Source organism: Cheilinus undulatus, linkage group 14 (assembly GCF_018320785.1).
Source record: "Cheilinus undulatus linkage group 14, ASM1832078v1, whole genome shotgun sequence".
Lineage (NCBI taxonomy): Eukaryota > Metazoa > Chordata > Actinopteri > Labriformes > Labridae > Cheilinus > Cheilinus undulatus.
In genome coordinates, this window is record NC_054878.1 from 4,929,939 (window position 1) to 4,946,673 (window position 16,735).

General features: G+C 40.7%; 1 protein-coding gene across 2 annotated transcripts in view; it reads left to right on the top strand.

Moving 5' to 3' along the window:
* dse (dermatan sulfate epimerase) overlaps positions 1-16,735 on the top strand; it is a 54,231-nt gene that overhangs the window by 16,899 nt on the left and 20,597 nt on the right. For both annotated transcript variants that reach the window (XM_041805109.1, XM_041805110.1), the window contains one exon: positions 7,914-8,167. In XM_041805109.1, the coding sequence (XP_041661043.1) occupies positions 7,914-8,167 (254 nt within the window). The remainder of the gene's footprint in view (positions 1-7,913; positions 8,168-16,735) is intronic.

Consider the following 16,735-nt stretch of genomic DNA (forward strand, 5'->3'; position numbering starts at 1 on the left):
TGCATTTTAAACTGTTTTTGTGTAATTTTGTATTTTCTGCTGTCTTGAACTAAAGTTAATTGATTTCTGTTTGGATTCGGACCTGCTTTTAGAGACAGATCGAAGCTCATAACAGGAACTTAACCTCTTAAAAGGGAGTTCAAGTAGATATAAAATGCAATGATGGATCACTGAAAAAATACAAATGACTTTTGACTTTTCCAATGAGGCATCTGTGAGTTTTTATGAGACATTAAAGGTCACATATTTAACCCCTTTAAGACCGGTCTATATTGTTCTCAGAGCTCCCCAAAACATGGTTGCTGGAAAAAAACTCTCCAGTATTGGATTTTTGCATGTGTAAAAACTCCTCTGTTTCAGCCCTGCTCATAACGAGCTGTTTCTGTGTCTGTGGCTTTACATATTACTGAGCTGTCTGCCCCGCCCCTGACTCCGCCCCTCTCAGGAAATGAATGTTACTTAATGGATGCAGCTGGCAGCTGAGAGGAGGATCAGGAGAGGAGGACGGAACTTTCTTTCAAGTTTGGGGGGCCAACCAAACCTTGGGGCGGTGCTAACCCCCTACATGACATCATGAAGGGAAAATCTGAGAATGGCTTGTTTCAGCACACATTTTCTGAAAGGTGGAGAAAGAGAGGGGGGAGGGAATAGATTTTTCTTATTCTTGGGAGGATTGCAGACAGGCCAGGGGCACATATTGTTGCTAGAAACACTTGAAAAGTGTATTTTGCATAATATGTGACCTTTAAGGAGCAGATTTGGACTTGTTTTACATCATTGTGACTGCAGAGAGACAATGACCCCCATTAACCAGTGTGTTGAAAAGGATAATAAAGCATGTGGTTAATTGCAATTAAAAACAAGAGTGCACTTATTTTGGATAATTGTGGTTAACTTTATTAATCTTGACAGCCCTAGTTGGTTTACACCAGTGGTTCTAAACTGGCATAAGGACCCACCAACATCCCCTAAGTGGATTTCCAACCGCTGGAATTTATGCAATGGAAAATTCTGCAGCTTGGACCCTAAATGGAACAAAACATAATCGAACAAAGACAGGACAAATTAAACATGTATGGAAAGCACAGCAACACAGAAGGAAGAGTCAAATTTAGTAATTTCTTGCAGATTTACCTCGTTTTCATGAGAAAACCAGCTTTGTTATCGACAGAAAAGGAGATAAATAAGTGGAAATCTTGAGACAAATACTGAAATGTACTTGTCTTCAAAGGAAACCCCAAAAAATACATGCATGAATTTTCTGTTTATCCTCTAGACCAGACCTTATGCCACATTTTTCACATAATTTTGCAGAGTATTGGTTCCCAGCCTGGGGTCCAGATTTCAGGGAGGGGTGCGAGGCTGTGTCTGCTTTGAGGTAGCCAAAAGTCGATTCACTGGTGCTAACTGAAATCATGATAAAACACTTATAAATAGTTCATGCAAAGATCTCTTGATAAGAAGACCTATGTGTGGGCTTATTTTCTACAGATTTGAACAATCAAAGCTTTTAAATTTGATGTTTATTTTCGACATCCATGTATCACCTTTTGTTTGTGTGGGTCCTGGGGGTCCTCAGCTCCTCTATGATACAAGTAAGGGGGGCTCATAGGAAAAAAGGTTGATGTAGAGCGTTTATGAGGTCAGGCACTGATGCTGGATGAGCAATCTCACAAGCTTCTCTCTGGTTCATCCAAAAGATGCTCAATGGGGTCGAAGTCGGGGCTCTGTGTCTTCCACACCAAACTCATCAAACCATGTCTTTATAGTCCTTGCTTTGTGCTCTGGGGTGCCGTCATGTTAGAAAGGGGCTTTTACAAACTGTTGCCACAAAGTTGGAGACATAGCATTGTCCAAAATGTCTTGGTATGCTGAAGCATTAAGATTGGCCTTCACTGGAGATAAGGGGTCTAGCCCAAACTCTAAAAACCATCCCCATACCATTATCCCTCCTCCACCAAACTTCACAGTTGGAACAATGTAGTCAGACAGATACAATGTTCTCCAAACCCAGGCGGACCCTCTGACTGATGTTTCCACTGCTCCACAGTCTAGTGTGGATGCTTTCCACCACATCATCATACTTGAAACATCACAGCTGTTTCTTGTGTAAAAGAAAAGCATGTAAGTCTTTAACAGAAAGCTTTATCTCTGTTGTGATCCTCTCTGTTAAAGTTGTCAAACACTTGGTACAGTGTAAGACTCTAAGTGTCAAAAACAGCCACCTTTAATTGGTGTATTTTGCCCGCTTTAGCCATTACAGCTGTTTAGTGCGAGCCAGTTTCCCTCTTTAACTTCTTGACCAGCTCTGGGACAATCCCCCTCTGTTGCAGGTACACCCCCCTCCTCTTTCATCCTCCATGTAGGGAGAGACCTGGGAGCTGGAGCAGCTTAATCCCTCTCATTTTGCTGCATGACTGCTGCGTTGCCTCCGGCCACTGGGCAGGAGGAAGGGGATTTTCCGGCAGCTCATTTCTGGGGGGTTTAGACGGTGTGGAATTAGTCCAATTTGCAGGGCATTTTCCACAATATGGGAATGTGTGCCACGGTGCAGAGAGGAGAAGCCACTGAGCACATGTTTTCACGTCTGCACAGCGAGTCTGTGAGTTTTTCCTCTCAGCCACACTTTTATTATGGTCACTGAGAGTCTGAGGGTTTGTGGAGAGCGGCTCCAGGAACCAGTCAGCTGTGGTATTCATGACCTTCAATTATGTCTCCAACAAGTCCAGGAACATGGTCTGATGGAGAGCTTCGGCTTTGTGGCAAACAGGCTCACGGTCCTTTTCGCTTTAAGAGTCTGTTAAAACACGCAGAAAGAAAGCAAGATTTAGTCAGCTTTGACATGATTCAACATAAAGCTCTGCTTGATTTTATTGTAGTCTTCTGTGTTGTGCTATAAGCGAACATTTCAACATAAAGAAGCTCTTAAGTGCATGTGGTTTTCATTTACATAAGCAGACAGGACGTGGTTTTCTATAAACCTCTGCTGCCACTTAACATGTGGAAACCATGCATTAACGGCATCAAATACAACATCAAACTGTTATTACATGCTTTATCACCAGCGCTTTCTTTTATGTACTCCGGCCTGAAGGGTTTAATGTCATCAGACATGTGAGAAAAACTGAAAGAAGTTCATCAACGTTTGAGTTGTTCAGCCGTAAATCTGTATTTTATGGAGCAGAAAAGATAATCCTGCTCTACATCTTGCAAAATCAATCTAGTAATGTTTATAAGCTATAACAGTGTTACCTAAAGGGGGACTGTGGCCCCCTAGTGTTGCAAAAAAGTTGGGACACTGTGTAAAATGTGAATAAACACAAAATACAGTAATTTTCAAATCCCTTTCCACCAAAAGTAAATTGACTACAGCAAGAAGACTAGATATTTAATGTTCAAATGGATAATCAGTTTTGTTTTATGGAAATATACATACACACTATATTGCCAAAAGTATTCGCTTACCTGCATTGACTCACATATGAACTTAAGTGACATCCCATTCTTAATCCATAGGGTTTAATATAACATCGGTCAACTCCTTGCAGCTATAACAGCTTCAACTCTTCTGGGAAGGCTTTCCACAAGGTTTAGGAGTGTGTTTATGGGAATTTTCGACCATTCTTCCAGAAGCACGTTTGTGAGGTCACACACTGATGTTGGACGAGAAGACCTGGCTCACAGTCTCCGCTCTAATTCATCCCAAAGGTGTTCTATCAGGTTGAGGTCAGGACTCTGTGCAGGCCAGTCAAGTTCATCCACACCAAACTCTCTCATCCATGTCTTTATGGACCTTGCTTTGTGCACTGGTGCACAGTCATGTTGGAACAGGAAGGGGCCATCCCCAAACTGTTCCCACAAAGTTGGGAGCATGGAATTGTCCAAAATCTCTTGGTATGCTGAAGCATTCAGAGTTCCTTTCACTGGAACTAAGGGGCCAAGCCCAGCTCCTGAAAAACAACCTCACACCATAATCCCCCCTCCACCCAACTTTACACTTGGCACAATGCAGTCAGACAAGTACTGTTCTCCTGGCAACCCCCAAACCCAGACTCGTCCATCAGACTGCCAGATGGAGAAGCACGGTTCGTCACTCCAGAGAACGCGTCTCCACTGCTCTAGAGTCCAGTGGTGGCATGCTTTACACCACTGCATCCACAGCTTTGCATTGCACTTGGTGATGTATGGCTTGGATGCAGCTGCTTGGCCATGGAAACCCATTCCATGAAGCTCTCTACCACTGTTCTTGAGCTAATCTGAAGGCCACATGAAGCTTGGAGGTCTGTAGTGATTGACTCTGCAGAAAGTTGGCAACCTCTGCGCACTATGCACCTCAGCATCTGCTGACCCTGCTCCATCATTTTACGTGGCCTACCACTTCGTGGTTGAGTTGCTGTCGTTCCCAATCACTTCACTTTGTTATAATACCACTGACAGTTGACTGTGGAATATTTAGGAGCAAGAAAACTTCACCACTGGACTTGTTGCACAGGTGGCATCCTATCACAGTACCACGCTGGAATTCACTGAGCTCCTGAGAGCGACCCATTCTTTCACAAATGTTTGTAGAAACAGTCTGCATGCCTAGGTGCTTGATTTTAGACACCTGTGGCCATGGAAGTGATTGGAACACCTGATTTCAAATATTTGGATGGATGAGTGAATACTTTTGGCAATATAGTGTATTTTGAATTAGATGCATGCAACATGTGCCAAAAATGTTGGGACAGGGGCGAGAAAAGACTTGGAAAGTTGTGAAGTGCTCCCGAATGCCTGGAACAACACAGGTAATTATGTGAATTGGTTACATGTGAAAGTACCATGATTGGAGCACTCCTGAAAGGCTCAGGTACAATTTTTTAATTGTTGATGGTGCTAGGTAACAAAGGAAATTTAGAGATTTGACCATCTGTAGTCCATAATATCATCTTTAAATTTAGAATCTGAAAAAATCTCTGCAAGTAAGGGGCAAGGCTGAAAACAAGTATTGAATACCTGTTACCTTTAAACCCCAGCCGGCACTACATCAAAAACTGTCATCATTCTGTGATGGATATTGAGCGTGGGCTCAGGAAAACTTCATGAAACGGTTATCAGTTAACACAGCACACCGCTGCACCTTCATGTGTAAGGTAAGACTCTACCATGCAAAGCCAAAGTCATATATCAATTATTTCTAGAAGCCCCGCCCACTTCTCTGGACCTGAGCTCATCTGACATGGACTGACCTAAAGAGGAAAAGTGAGCTGTGGTCTAACGAGTCCACATTACAGATTGTTAATGGCTCTCAAGAGGAATAGGAAAAAGATTCTTATAATTACATTCAAAGCCAGCCTCTGTGATGGTGTGGGGGTGTATTAGTGACCATGGCATGGGTAACTTGCACATCTGTGAAGGCAACATTAACACTGAGAGGGACATACAGGTGTTGGAGCAGCATCTTCCATCCAGACATCTTTTTTCAGGGATGTCCCTGCTTATTTCAGCGAGACAGATTCTGCAATGGTTGTCATAAAACCAAAGTTACAATACAACACCAGAAAAAATGTAACATTCAACACCTGTTCTTTTTACCAAAGAGAAGTCCAAGAAGAAGGATCATTCTGTCTTCCTGATACAGAAGTTACAGAATATATACCAGCACCTTTGTAGGATATAGGCTTGCATCTTTCTTCAAAACATTGTTTTATAAAAGCAGATATTTTGTACTTTCTCTGGTGTTGTTTCTTTAGTATATACAGTACAGTAGAGCACATGTGATGTTTTTTAGAATGATAAATATTGACTGATTCATGTGATGGACTGGATAGGCTCTTAAAAATAAAAGTTCCAAATGATAAATCTTGCTTAAACTACACAAAGGCTCCACTCCTTTTAAATGTAGTCCTGTGGTGGTGATGAGTCCGCTTTAATGATGCTAAACCACCACAGCTCATATAGACGCATTGTGCCCACCCTCTAGTCCACCCATTGGACCCAGGCTTAGTTTGTACAGCAACACCACAGGTGTCAGAGCATTATGATTAACTTCACTAACATCGGTATCATATAAGCCAATACAAAAGTGGCAGAATAACCATGAACTCTGCCGTAGCTCATCCCCTGAAGATGTTTTTAGTTAAATAAAACACAGTTTGTCTTCAGGTTTGTCATGAGGGAAATATACTGCAAACGTATTCATTTTTATTAACACAGTTTACGGTTTCATATCAAGAGACCTGGGTTTCTGCCAATCAGATTTTTAGCCAGAGTACTAGTGTCCACACTCTATTTCTTTTTGAGGCACCTTTGGCACGCCAGCCTCTACAAATCTGTCACATTTCCAAAGGCATCCGCCTCATATGGAGTTTTCTTCTCCAGGTCACTTTCAGAGTTGAACTTTTCATGTCTTATTAGCTTGCTTCTTATCCAAAGGGTCAGTAAAAAGCTAGCATATAAGTCATTCATGTTTCTGCCTAAGCCTTTGAGCCTGGTCACGTGACACTGCAGCTGCACAGCCACAGGTTTAAGATCAGTTGATCTCCTTCTCTGCTGTTTGTTTCTGCAGCCCTGGGTTGAAAAATCTGATAGAGGGTCTGTTTTTTGAATTTTTAGTTGGTACTTTGTGTACCATCAAACCTAAAATCAAAAGGTATTGTTGAATTTTAAAAACATGGTGTCAAAAAGGTAGCAGAGCTTTTTTTGACAACCTTATTCAGCATGAGTTATGACTTCAGAGTGAGGGGACTAGAGTGACCTGCATGCAGTCAAGACCTGCCTCCTATTGAAAATGTATAGAGCATTTTGAAGAGAAAAACACAACAATAGAAGCCCTGCACTGTTGACCATTTTTAGACATGCATCAAAGAATGAGATAGTTTTCCACTTTGATGTAGCACGGTGGTAAAGATGCTTCTGTTCCAACTTTTTGGGAAAATATTGCATGCATCAAACTATGATTGTAATCAATTTAAACATAAATATCTTACATTTGTGCTGTTTTTAAATGAATATAATTTGAGAAGGATTCACAAATCACTGTATTCTGTTTACTTTCACATTTAACACAGTGTCCTAACTTTTTTGGAAAACTGGTTTGCACTACCTGCCCCTCACTTGGTATCCCCATTCATAGACAGCTTTGGAAACAAACAGCTGTACTTATATCAGAAAAAGAGTGATAGGGTGAGAAAAAGCCCGTTTTCATTTAAAGAGACATCAAAATTGACCGTTCTGATAAGGGCTGTTTAGAGCTGGTAAACAGGGTCAAACTTCCTCTGATGCTTGATTCATATTATATTTTAACCACAGTTTCAAAGGTAATAAAGGGTATGATATGTCGTAAATGTAGCCTGCATATTTTCTTCTAAAGCAGCAGGAAAAAAACAGCATGAGAAGACGTGGCGAATCTGTTTCTCTGCTAGATTTCAGCAGAACCGTTATTTAAATGTCAGTTTGATTTATTGAGCAGACTGATGGTAGTTTAGAAAGCAGAGCTCATTTCCATCTCCACATCTGAAGTTCATTCTCTTTAATTAAAGCAGGCATGATGATAATGAAACACCTTTTTCTTTTTTACGACACGATCACTGTGCACTCTTAAATCCACAGAATCAGCAACCGTTAACCAGGAGAGAATTTGCACACGCTACACTTTTAATGCGTGCCTTTATTGGTTCAGCTGTAAATGTGGTGTAAAATGCTACTTAGCATCTTTATTTTTGCTGTCAAAGTGATTAGAAGTTTTACGGCTGCGTTAAAGATAATTAAGAGGTTTCTAGTGGAAAAGCTTCTCGTACGTGTTAAATCATTTGCCAGGATTTAATTTAAATGGTGAGAATTTCACACCTGCTTACCAGTGAGCATTTTCTCTCCACCTGCTTCACATATGTAGTTGTTCTTCCTTCAGCGGTGTGTTTGTGTTTGTGCTGCAGGTTGGTCAAAGACGCGCCCTGGGATGAGGTTCCTCTGGCGCACTCGTTGGTCGGGTTCGCCACCGCCTATGACTTCCTGTACGAGTACCTGAACAAAGGCCAACAGGAGCGCTTCCTCCAGGTGATCGGCAACGCGTCACGCCTCATGTATGAGAAGTCGTACGTGAGAGGATGGGGGTTTCAGTATCTGCACAACCATCAGCCCACCAACTGTGTGGCCCTGCTCACAGGAAGCCTGGTCTACATGACTCAAGGTGAGAGGAGAGATATTTATCTGCTGTGTTTGAGGTGGTGTGATAGCAGCACTCATGGTCTGATCCAGAGGGCCAGTTTCCAACATCTAGAGGCTAGAATTATTTCAGAATTCTGTAAAGAAATTCATTACACCCAAACATAATGATTTTAAGTGTTATACCAGCCAAGACCAGCCAAACTGGGGGCCCATGGAGGTCAGCAAAATCAGGGTCCATTGTAAAGTTAAAGTGTGATAACTGTATAACTAGACTTTTTTTTCTGAATAACCACCACTCTTATCAAAGCAACAGTTTATTTATTAATGCCATAGTATACAGCCTTCTTCAAAACGCTAAACCCTTTTCTTAAAACAGAATAAAAATGGGTTTAAGTGGCAAAATGGGAAGAAAAAGTGGTGGGAAAGTGGCCAAATGGCTCAGATCCCTACACAGAAGCCTAAATGGTGATGAAATATGACTGATAAAACAAAACAATGGTTTAAAGAGGCAAAAAATAGGTAGAAAGTGGCATAAACGGCAAAAAAGTGGTGAAATGAGGTTGAAAATGGTGGGAAAATGGGTTTAAATTTGAAAAACATAAACGTAAAACAAGAGGTTGACAGAGGCAAAAAAGGTAGAAAGCAGCAAAAATGGGTTAACTTAGGCAAGAATGGTTTAAAAGTAGCTAAAAATGGTGGAAAAAAAGAGCTAACATGGGCATAAAAAGCTAGAAAGGATCAAAATGAGTAACTGAAGAGAAAAATGGGTTTAAATCAGCAACAGTTGGTTTAAAGTGGGAATAAAGGACTGACAGAGGCAAGAAAGAAACCTAAAGTTGCAAAAAAGTGGTGAAAAGGGATTAAAAAATGGTAAAAACATCTTTGAATCAGCAAAAATTAGTTTAAAGTGGGAATAAAAGGGTTAACAGTGGAAGAAAATACCTAGAAAGTGTAAACAATGGGTTAACAGAGGGGAAATGGTTATAAAGTGGCAAATACGGCTGAAAAAGTGGTGTAAAAGGATTAAAACATATTATAATGGTTTAAAATTGACAACAGTTGTTTAAGGTGGGGCAAAAACGGTTAACAGAGGTGAAAATGGGTCAAAAGTGCTTATAACAGCAGAAAAATTGTTGACAAGGGATTAAAAAGTGGTCAAAATGGGTTTAAACTGGCAAAAAATGGTTAATGGTGGGAGAAAGGGGTTAACAGAAGCAAAACAATAGGTAGAAAGTCTCAAAATTCAGTCTGAAGTGGCAAAAGTGACAGAAAAAGTTGTAAAAAGGGGGTTAAAAAGTGGCACAAATTAATAACTGACATCAGATCCAAGCTTGACACACTTTTCAGCTCCAAACTGTTAGCCTGGACTCCAGCACCAGTGCTACTGGTCTAATACGTGGACATTGATATTATCAGTAATCACAACTGGGGAGGGCCCATTCTCTGAGTTAGTCAGAGGTCCAGCCAAATTTGTGAGCGGACCTGATACCTGCACCATATATTTCTGACGAAGAAATCCAGAGAGAATGAATGTGTCAGCCAGTAAACATATTTCCTGGTGGATAATTTATTCTTGAATATTGTTATTGAGATTACAGTGGCTCTGTGGAAGAAAGGCTGAAGGATTAGGAACCTGCCTCCCTCAGCATTTAGAGGCTTCAGCTGAACTAAAGGAATGCCATTAGCCTGGTTTACACTGGGTTTGTTAAGCTTGAGGTCTAAAGGTGGATTTCAACTCACTAAGTACACTCCTATCAGTGTGATATAGTAAACAAAAAAGCCATTCTTGACATAGAGCTCATGATTTTTAGATACACTATATGGACAAAAGTATTTGGATGCATGACCATTACACCAACAGGGACTGTTATGATATTGTATTCAAATATACTTTCATATGGAGTCGCCCCCTTTTGCAGCTATTGCAGCTATTACAGGGTCTTTTTAAAAACACCCAAATTCAATAATAAACAGGTGTGGTCAAATACATTTGTGCATATAGAGTATTTTATAGTGGCTGTAAAGGACTGTTGCACATTAAAGTTGCACTTTTACTTAAGAATACTATTTTATATCTGCTTTAAAGAAATAACCTCTGCAGTAGTGAGACTTTAGCGAGACTTTCGGCTTCATGGGCCCACCCACTTGTCCATGTAGCCCACCCTAATAGTCTGGGAGATACTAGACTGTTCTTGCTCTTACCTGTGTTTTACATTGCAATTTGAATGCTTTTTAAACTATTCTAACTACCTTTAAAAACATGTAAACTCATAATTAGCTGCTTTTAATCAGCAGCTTTGAGGTGTGAAGTCCCAGCCGAGTCATAGCTTTTAAAGCTGTGCAGCAGAGGATCGATGAGAGCAACATGTGAAGGAGAGAGACTCAAGTCTCAACAGGTGAAATCAGAAAACTTCCCAAGGTTTCGTCACCAACTTACCCTCATTGATCGCATCCACAGTGACTCATGCTGTACCTACTGAGAGTCATGTGTGATTTCATCACTGGATTAACATTTCGTTATGACAACATAACAGATAGATAAAGACAGGAGTCAGAGCTGAACGTTCCTACCTTATCTGATTGTCTTTAAACTGTCTTATAAGAAAAAACAAACGGTTTCTGATCAGCTCAAACTTCCCATTGATGCTCAGAAAGAGAGCATTTTCTTTCTCTGAATGTTAAGGCTTAACGTTTTCTTTTGGACCCAAGTGGAGACAGTTTAACCCTTTACCTACTGAGCCGGTGCTGGCGCTGTGTTTTATATGTCTGGAGTATTATTACCGTAACGCTGTCAAAGTTTGTCCGATCGGAAAAATTCCAGCAGTGTTGGAAAGCTGAGAATTATGGGCATGCACACATATATGGTTCATTACAGTACTCACAACCATATGACGTGGGCATTCATAGCAAAACATCAGAAGTATCGCGAGACCGCTACATGGATTCTCAACACCGTAACTCCTCGAAAGTTTGCCCAATCTGAAAAATTCCAACGCTGACAGAGAGCTGAGAATCTGTGCTTTCTGGCAATATATGATGTGTGGTATATATATTACGTAATGTCGAACAGCACCACGAAAACAGCAGCTTTGGCAGAAGACGAGTGAGAAAAGGAGTAAGAGGAGAGCGAGCAAGAGTGGTGTTTTGTTTTTAGAAAATAGCGTTAGATAGTGGCATCTGTGCGTGTCTGTCATGTGCAATAACAATATGTTACTTGAGAATGTTGAGAATGCATTTTTCCACCTTTATTTGCACTTTTTTTGCCTAACGTGTACCAGTTCACATTTCAAATGTCAAATCGAAACTTCATGAGCGGTAACAAAATTTCTTCTCATAAAAGCAGTGAAAAACAAATCTGTTTTTGTGTTTTTCTTCTTTTAAACTGCTGACAGTTCCATATAATCATTAACCAGATGTTGAAAAGTCAAGTTCAGGTACTCCTGGGAAAAGGGACCAAAGCTCTCAGACTTGGGGCATTTCCTGACTATTTTACAGCCATAATAACAAAATATGTCCAAATCGCCATTTTTAGACTCAGTAGGTAAAGGGTTAAGATGGTTTTCTTGCAGAGACTGGCAAAGCTGCTTATTGGCTGGTTTGTTTGTTTGGGTCGAGAAGAGGAAACCAAAGAGTTTTGACACTGCCTCCACAGAAAAAGACTAGAAAAGTACCAAAAATCAGTATATTCTGAACAGGATTTTGCAGAGTGCTTAGCAAACACTAATAATCTGACAGCTAGTCCTAGTCCTAGTTCTTAAACTGAGGCAGACCAGTAGAATTGGATGCAGATGTGTGATCCAGTCAGGTGCTGCACACCCAAAATAGCGTCATTCACCTACTTCTTTAGCATTTTTTCCTTCAGTGTTTTCTTACACCCATCCATGAGAAACGGTGATGGATGTAACCTCAGTCTCAGGCAGATTTTTGTTTGGTCCTGGTTCACATGATTCAGAATTTAGTCTCATAACAGCAGCTTTATTGGTTGGGTTAAGTTTCATATGAAAGTCTTTGCATGGACTCTCAGCCTGAGGCCGTTCGACATTTAATCCTCTGTAATTGTCCTTTAGTCGCGGCTCTCAGCCTCATTATGCGTAAAGATTTGTTCCTGTGTGAGAGCTGACATGATTATCCTCTGCTCTCTCTTTGTTTTAATATCCTGCACTAAATGCTCTGTCGGCCTCGAGAAGGTGGATGCCTGTGGTTCAGCTCACTTTGCTTACAGGGATTTGATTCCTGGCAGAAAAGTTTCAGTCCTGATGGGAACTAAACGACAGCAGGCTCTCTGTGGTCACTGCGGTTTTATTTGTAGAGGGGCAACAACAGACGGAGCTCTGTGAACACTTAGCACAGTTAAGAGTCTTTTTGCTTCATTTCTTTTCATGTAGGAGAGGAAAAAGTGAGTTCGATCCAGCTCAGCGACACCTGGGGAGGAGAAAGTTACAGGAGAAGTCATGCTGGGAAAGTTTCTTACCTGAGCTGCTTCTTTAGCTCTAAAACTCTGCAGCAGAAATGGTTTGCAGGGGTGCACAGATGGTCAAGTGGTTTAAGGCACGCACCATGTAAGTGGGCAGCCTGGGTTCGAGCCCGGCCTGTGACCGTTTACCATATGTCTTTTCCCTGTTTCTGAGTCTATCCACTGTCCTTCTTAATAAAGGCCGAAAAATAAATCTTTAAAAAAGCAAGAAATTAAATGCTTTTTCCATGCACTTCTGAATGATTTTATCCCTGGTGTCCATATAGCATTAATCATAAGCTTATAAAACATTGTTTTCAAGCACAGCATTGAAATTGCATCACAAATAATAAATCTGCAGAAATATGCTGCAGTGAAATCAGCATTAAAAACACTGAGGTCTGAAAGAACTGTGATTTAGAGGACCTAGAAGACCTAAAACCCCAGAAGTTTTCTAAATGGGACAAATTCATAATGAGAAACCAAATATTGATTTGTGAATTGTTCCATTGCTTAAAAATTACGATTTTCCTCCTACTTAACAAACAGTCAGAGCTGTGTCAGTTTACTGTAGCAGGGTTTTCCTGTCAGCCTGCAGGGAAAAGTAGCCAGCTGGGGGGTCCAAAAGTACGGTGGCCCCCCAGTTCTTTAAACAAAGCGAGACCATCCATCCATCACTTTTGTCCCTGTAATCTGGTGAATTTTAAAGCAACAGTTCTTGGTTGGAATTCAGTTACGTAAAAGGAAAACGAGAAGCCAAATGTGACTTATACAGACAAGGATAAAAGGATGATTTTAAGCACAGCTTTTCCAAGCATCCTAGTTTTATTTTGGATGCCAACATTATTTCACTTTGCACACAGAAGCAACATTATTTCACAAACGCCAGAAAGAACCAGGGTCTACATTTTTAGCCTCCCTTAGACCTGACCTTTTTGTTGAGCCATAGAACAAACCACTGTTGTTAAAGATGTACTTTAACTTTGTAATGCTTAAAGCTGTAAAATCAAATTAACCTGAGGGTTATCTTCATATTTGCACAAAGTATAAAAACTTCAGTAAGGGTTTGAGCTGTCAGTGGAGGAATCATCATGACAAAACAAAAGAAATCAATTTAGACTTGAGAAAAAGAATTGTTTATGCTCACAAAGCAGGAGAAGGATCTACAAAGTTATTACAGCTTTTCCAAGAGCCAAGAGCTGGCTCTCTTTGAATCAAGAAATCCAAAGAGAGCCCCACAGTCTAGAACAAGCCTGGTAAGAAGAGAAAGACTACAAAGACTAGAAAGAAAACTAGTGAGAGATGTGTCTAAAGACCACAGAACAACTGATAAGACACTCGAGAATGACTGAGCCAAGTCAGGAATTGTAGACTCAAAGAAGATCGTCACTAGGATTGGACCAAGAAAAATAACACTTCTGCAGAAGAGAGACCTTCAAGCTAGATTGAAGTCCTCTTAGGACAACCTGGAGAAGGATTATGATACTGGAAGCATGTCCTTAAGTCAGATGAGACCAAACTAGAGCTCTTTAGCAATAGAGACTTATGTTTTTGGAAAGAAGGAAGAGCACTGTCCCCACTGTGAAACACAGCGTTGGGAGTATTGTGCTGTGGGGATACTTCAGTGCATCTGGAACAATGAACTGTAAATCATAAAGAAAGAAGGCTAAGACTTTGAAAGAGAACCTCAGCAGTCAGCAGCAAAACTGGGTCTGGGTCGTTGCTTTGTCTTCTAGCATGACATCGACCAAGAACATGCATTGCTCCTGGTGAAGAACTACCTCCAGAAGACCAAAGAGAACGTAACTGGCCAAGGATGTGTGTGGTTAAATGGTTAAACCGTTAGATTGTTTATCAAATTAGTCTGTGCAAAATTTAAAAGTTATTTAAACTAATTACCTATCATTTTTTATAAACATGGTTTGAGATCCCAGCCTGTGACGCTCTTTTAAACTGTAATGAACCTCTCGCCACTAGGGGCCGCTGCAGCTTCAGTTAATGGGCGCTGCCTTTCTGTCTGAGTTTTCCCATCGCACTCACACTGGATGTAAATATGAGAAGCTAAGCATTAGCTTAGCATTTAGCGTGTAGTAGGAAGAGTGCCGTTTGACTGTTTTTTAAGATATTAAATGGAAACAGACTTGTATGTAGGCTGTCGAGGGTTAAACTCACATATAACTACTCAACCAAAGCGAAGAGGCCACACATCAAAGCATGATATTCATCTTACAAATGGAACAAAGGCTGGCGGCGCTAGCTTTTAATGCTAGCCATGCTGTAGCGAGTCTATCAGGCTCAGATCACACCTGCTCACACATCGACCCTGTGAGGAATTTGACTGTTTTCTAAGGATTTTATTCTCTTCAAGCTAGTCTGTTTAACCAAATTTGAATGAGTATAATGAGCCTAATGGGGAAATAGATCAATCTATCAATCAAGAACTTTATTTGTCCCCAACAGGGGTGTTAAAGTGTGCAAAAATATGGGGACCATCAGAAACATACAAGCCACATAAAACACGCAAGAGTACGTAAAAACATGTAACAGCACAATTTGACACATTAAAGCACAAAGTAACGTTAAACAAGAGACAAATTTAAAATTCAACAAGGAAATTGATCGATCGATTTATCACACTGGCTGTCACAAAGTACAAAAGTGCTAAAACTATCTCTTCCTACTGGAGTTAAGAGAGATGGCAGTAGGAATTAAGGAGTGTTTGAATCTGTTGGTTTTGATCGGTGGAAGCCTGAGAAGGGAACCTGATGGGAGAAGCTCAAATTGTTGCTTAGGAACATCCTTATTACTGATGAAAGCCGTGACTAGAATGCCCTTGAAAATCTATGGGGTGAACTGAAGATCGAGGTCCATGCCACAAGACCATCAAATCTGGAGGAGCTTGAGAGATTGGCCGAAGACGAATGGGCTGGGATTCTTCAGTAGATGTGTCTGAGACTAAAACTAACAACAGATTAGGACAGTGATACTCAACACATGGCTCTAGAGCCACGTGTGGCTTTTTTGTGATGATTTATGGCTCTTTTATGTCTTAATTTGAAATATTATTCCCCCGGAAAACCATAAAAAGGGAAACTTTGACCTCAGAGTTTATCCATTGCAAGTCACATTAATCAGTTTGCTTCCCACACTTGTTCAGTAGGCTTTAATTTTCAAACTTATTTTTTGTTTGTATATTTCCATTGCCTTTATTTGCAATTTTGCCCCTTATTTCCATTTTTTGCCACTCAAAATACATTTTTGCTGCTTTCCACCTATTTAAGCTGCCTTTTGCCATCAAATGCCACTTTTTCGATCTTTTTGCCACTTCTTGCTGCTTTTTGCCCGTTTGAGTCACTTTTCACTCATTTTTTGCCATGTGTTTGCTGCTTTTTGACCATTTTTGCCACCTGTAACTCATTTTTTGTCACTTATCACCCACTTTTGCCACTTCCTCACCATTTTGCCACTTTTCACCAAGTTATTTTTGCCATTTTATGCCAATTTTGCCCATTTTCACCAAATTTTCCCCTTTTTTTTCCATTTTTTGACCATTTTTGCCACCTGTAACTTTTTTTTGGTCACTTCTCACCCACTTTTGCCACTTTCTCCCCATTTGTGACGGAAGTCAGATAAAGTTCCTGCAAGTCGGTATTTTTCCGCTGGTTGAGAAAAATGGATACAAAGTCGTTTTCTTCAAAATGATCATTTTCCGTTTTTTCTCATTTTATGCAAGTCCGACATTTAAACTACTCATTCGATGAAAAGTAACACAAATGTGATATTTAAAAGCGTTAATTTTGTTTTTTAAAATGCCCTATTCTCGCAGTTGCTGCAAGGATATTGAGGGGAGGGGAAAGCGAAACTGCAGGGTGATAATTGGCCGCTCAGTCTGCCATTGTTCCCAGTTTCGCCCACTGAGATGGACAATAACAAACACTGCATGGCTCAAATGCCACCCACCCTCGGCATGTATACAGCTGTTTCTAGTTATCACCTTTAACAACAAGCCTCAAGATGCACCCTGCAGCGAAGAAAAGTAGAAGAGACATGAAGAGGCAGCTTGGGACGACTTCAGGATCACTCGACAGGGAAAGTTTAATGACGGCGGATTTCCTGAGGGAATATTATATTAAGCGT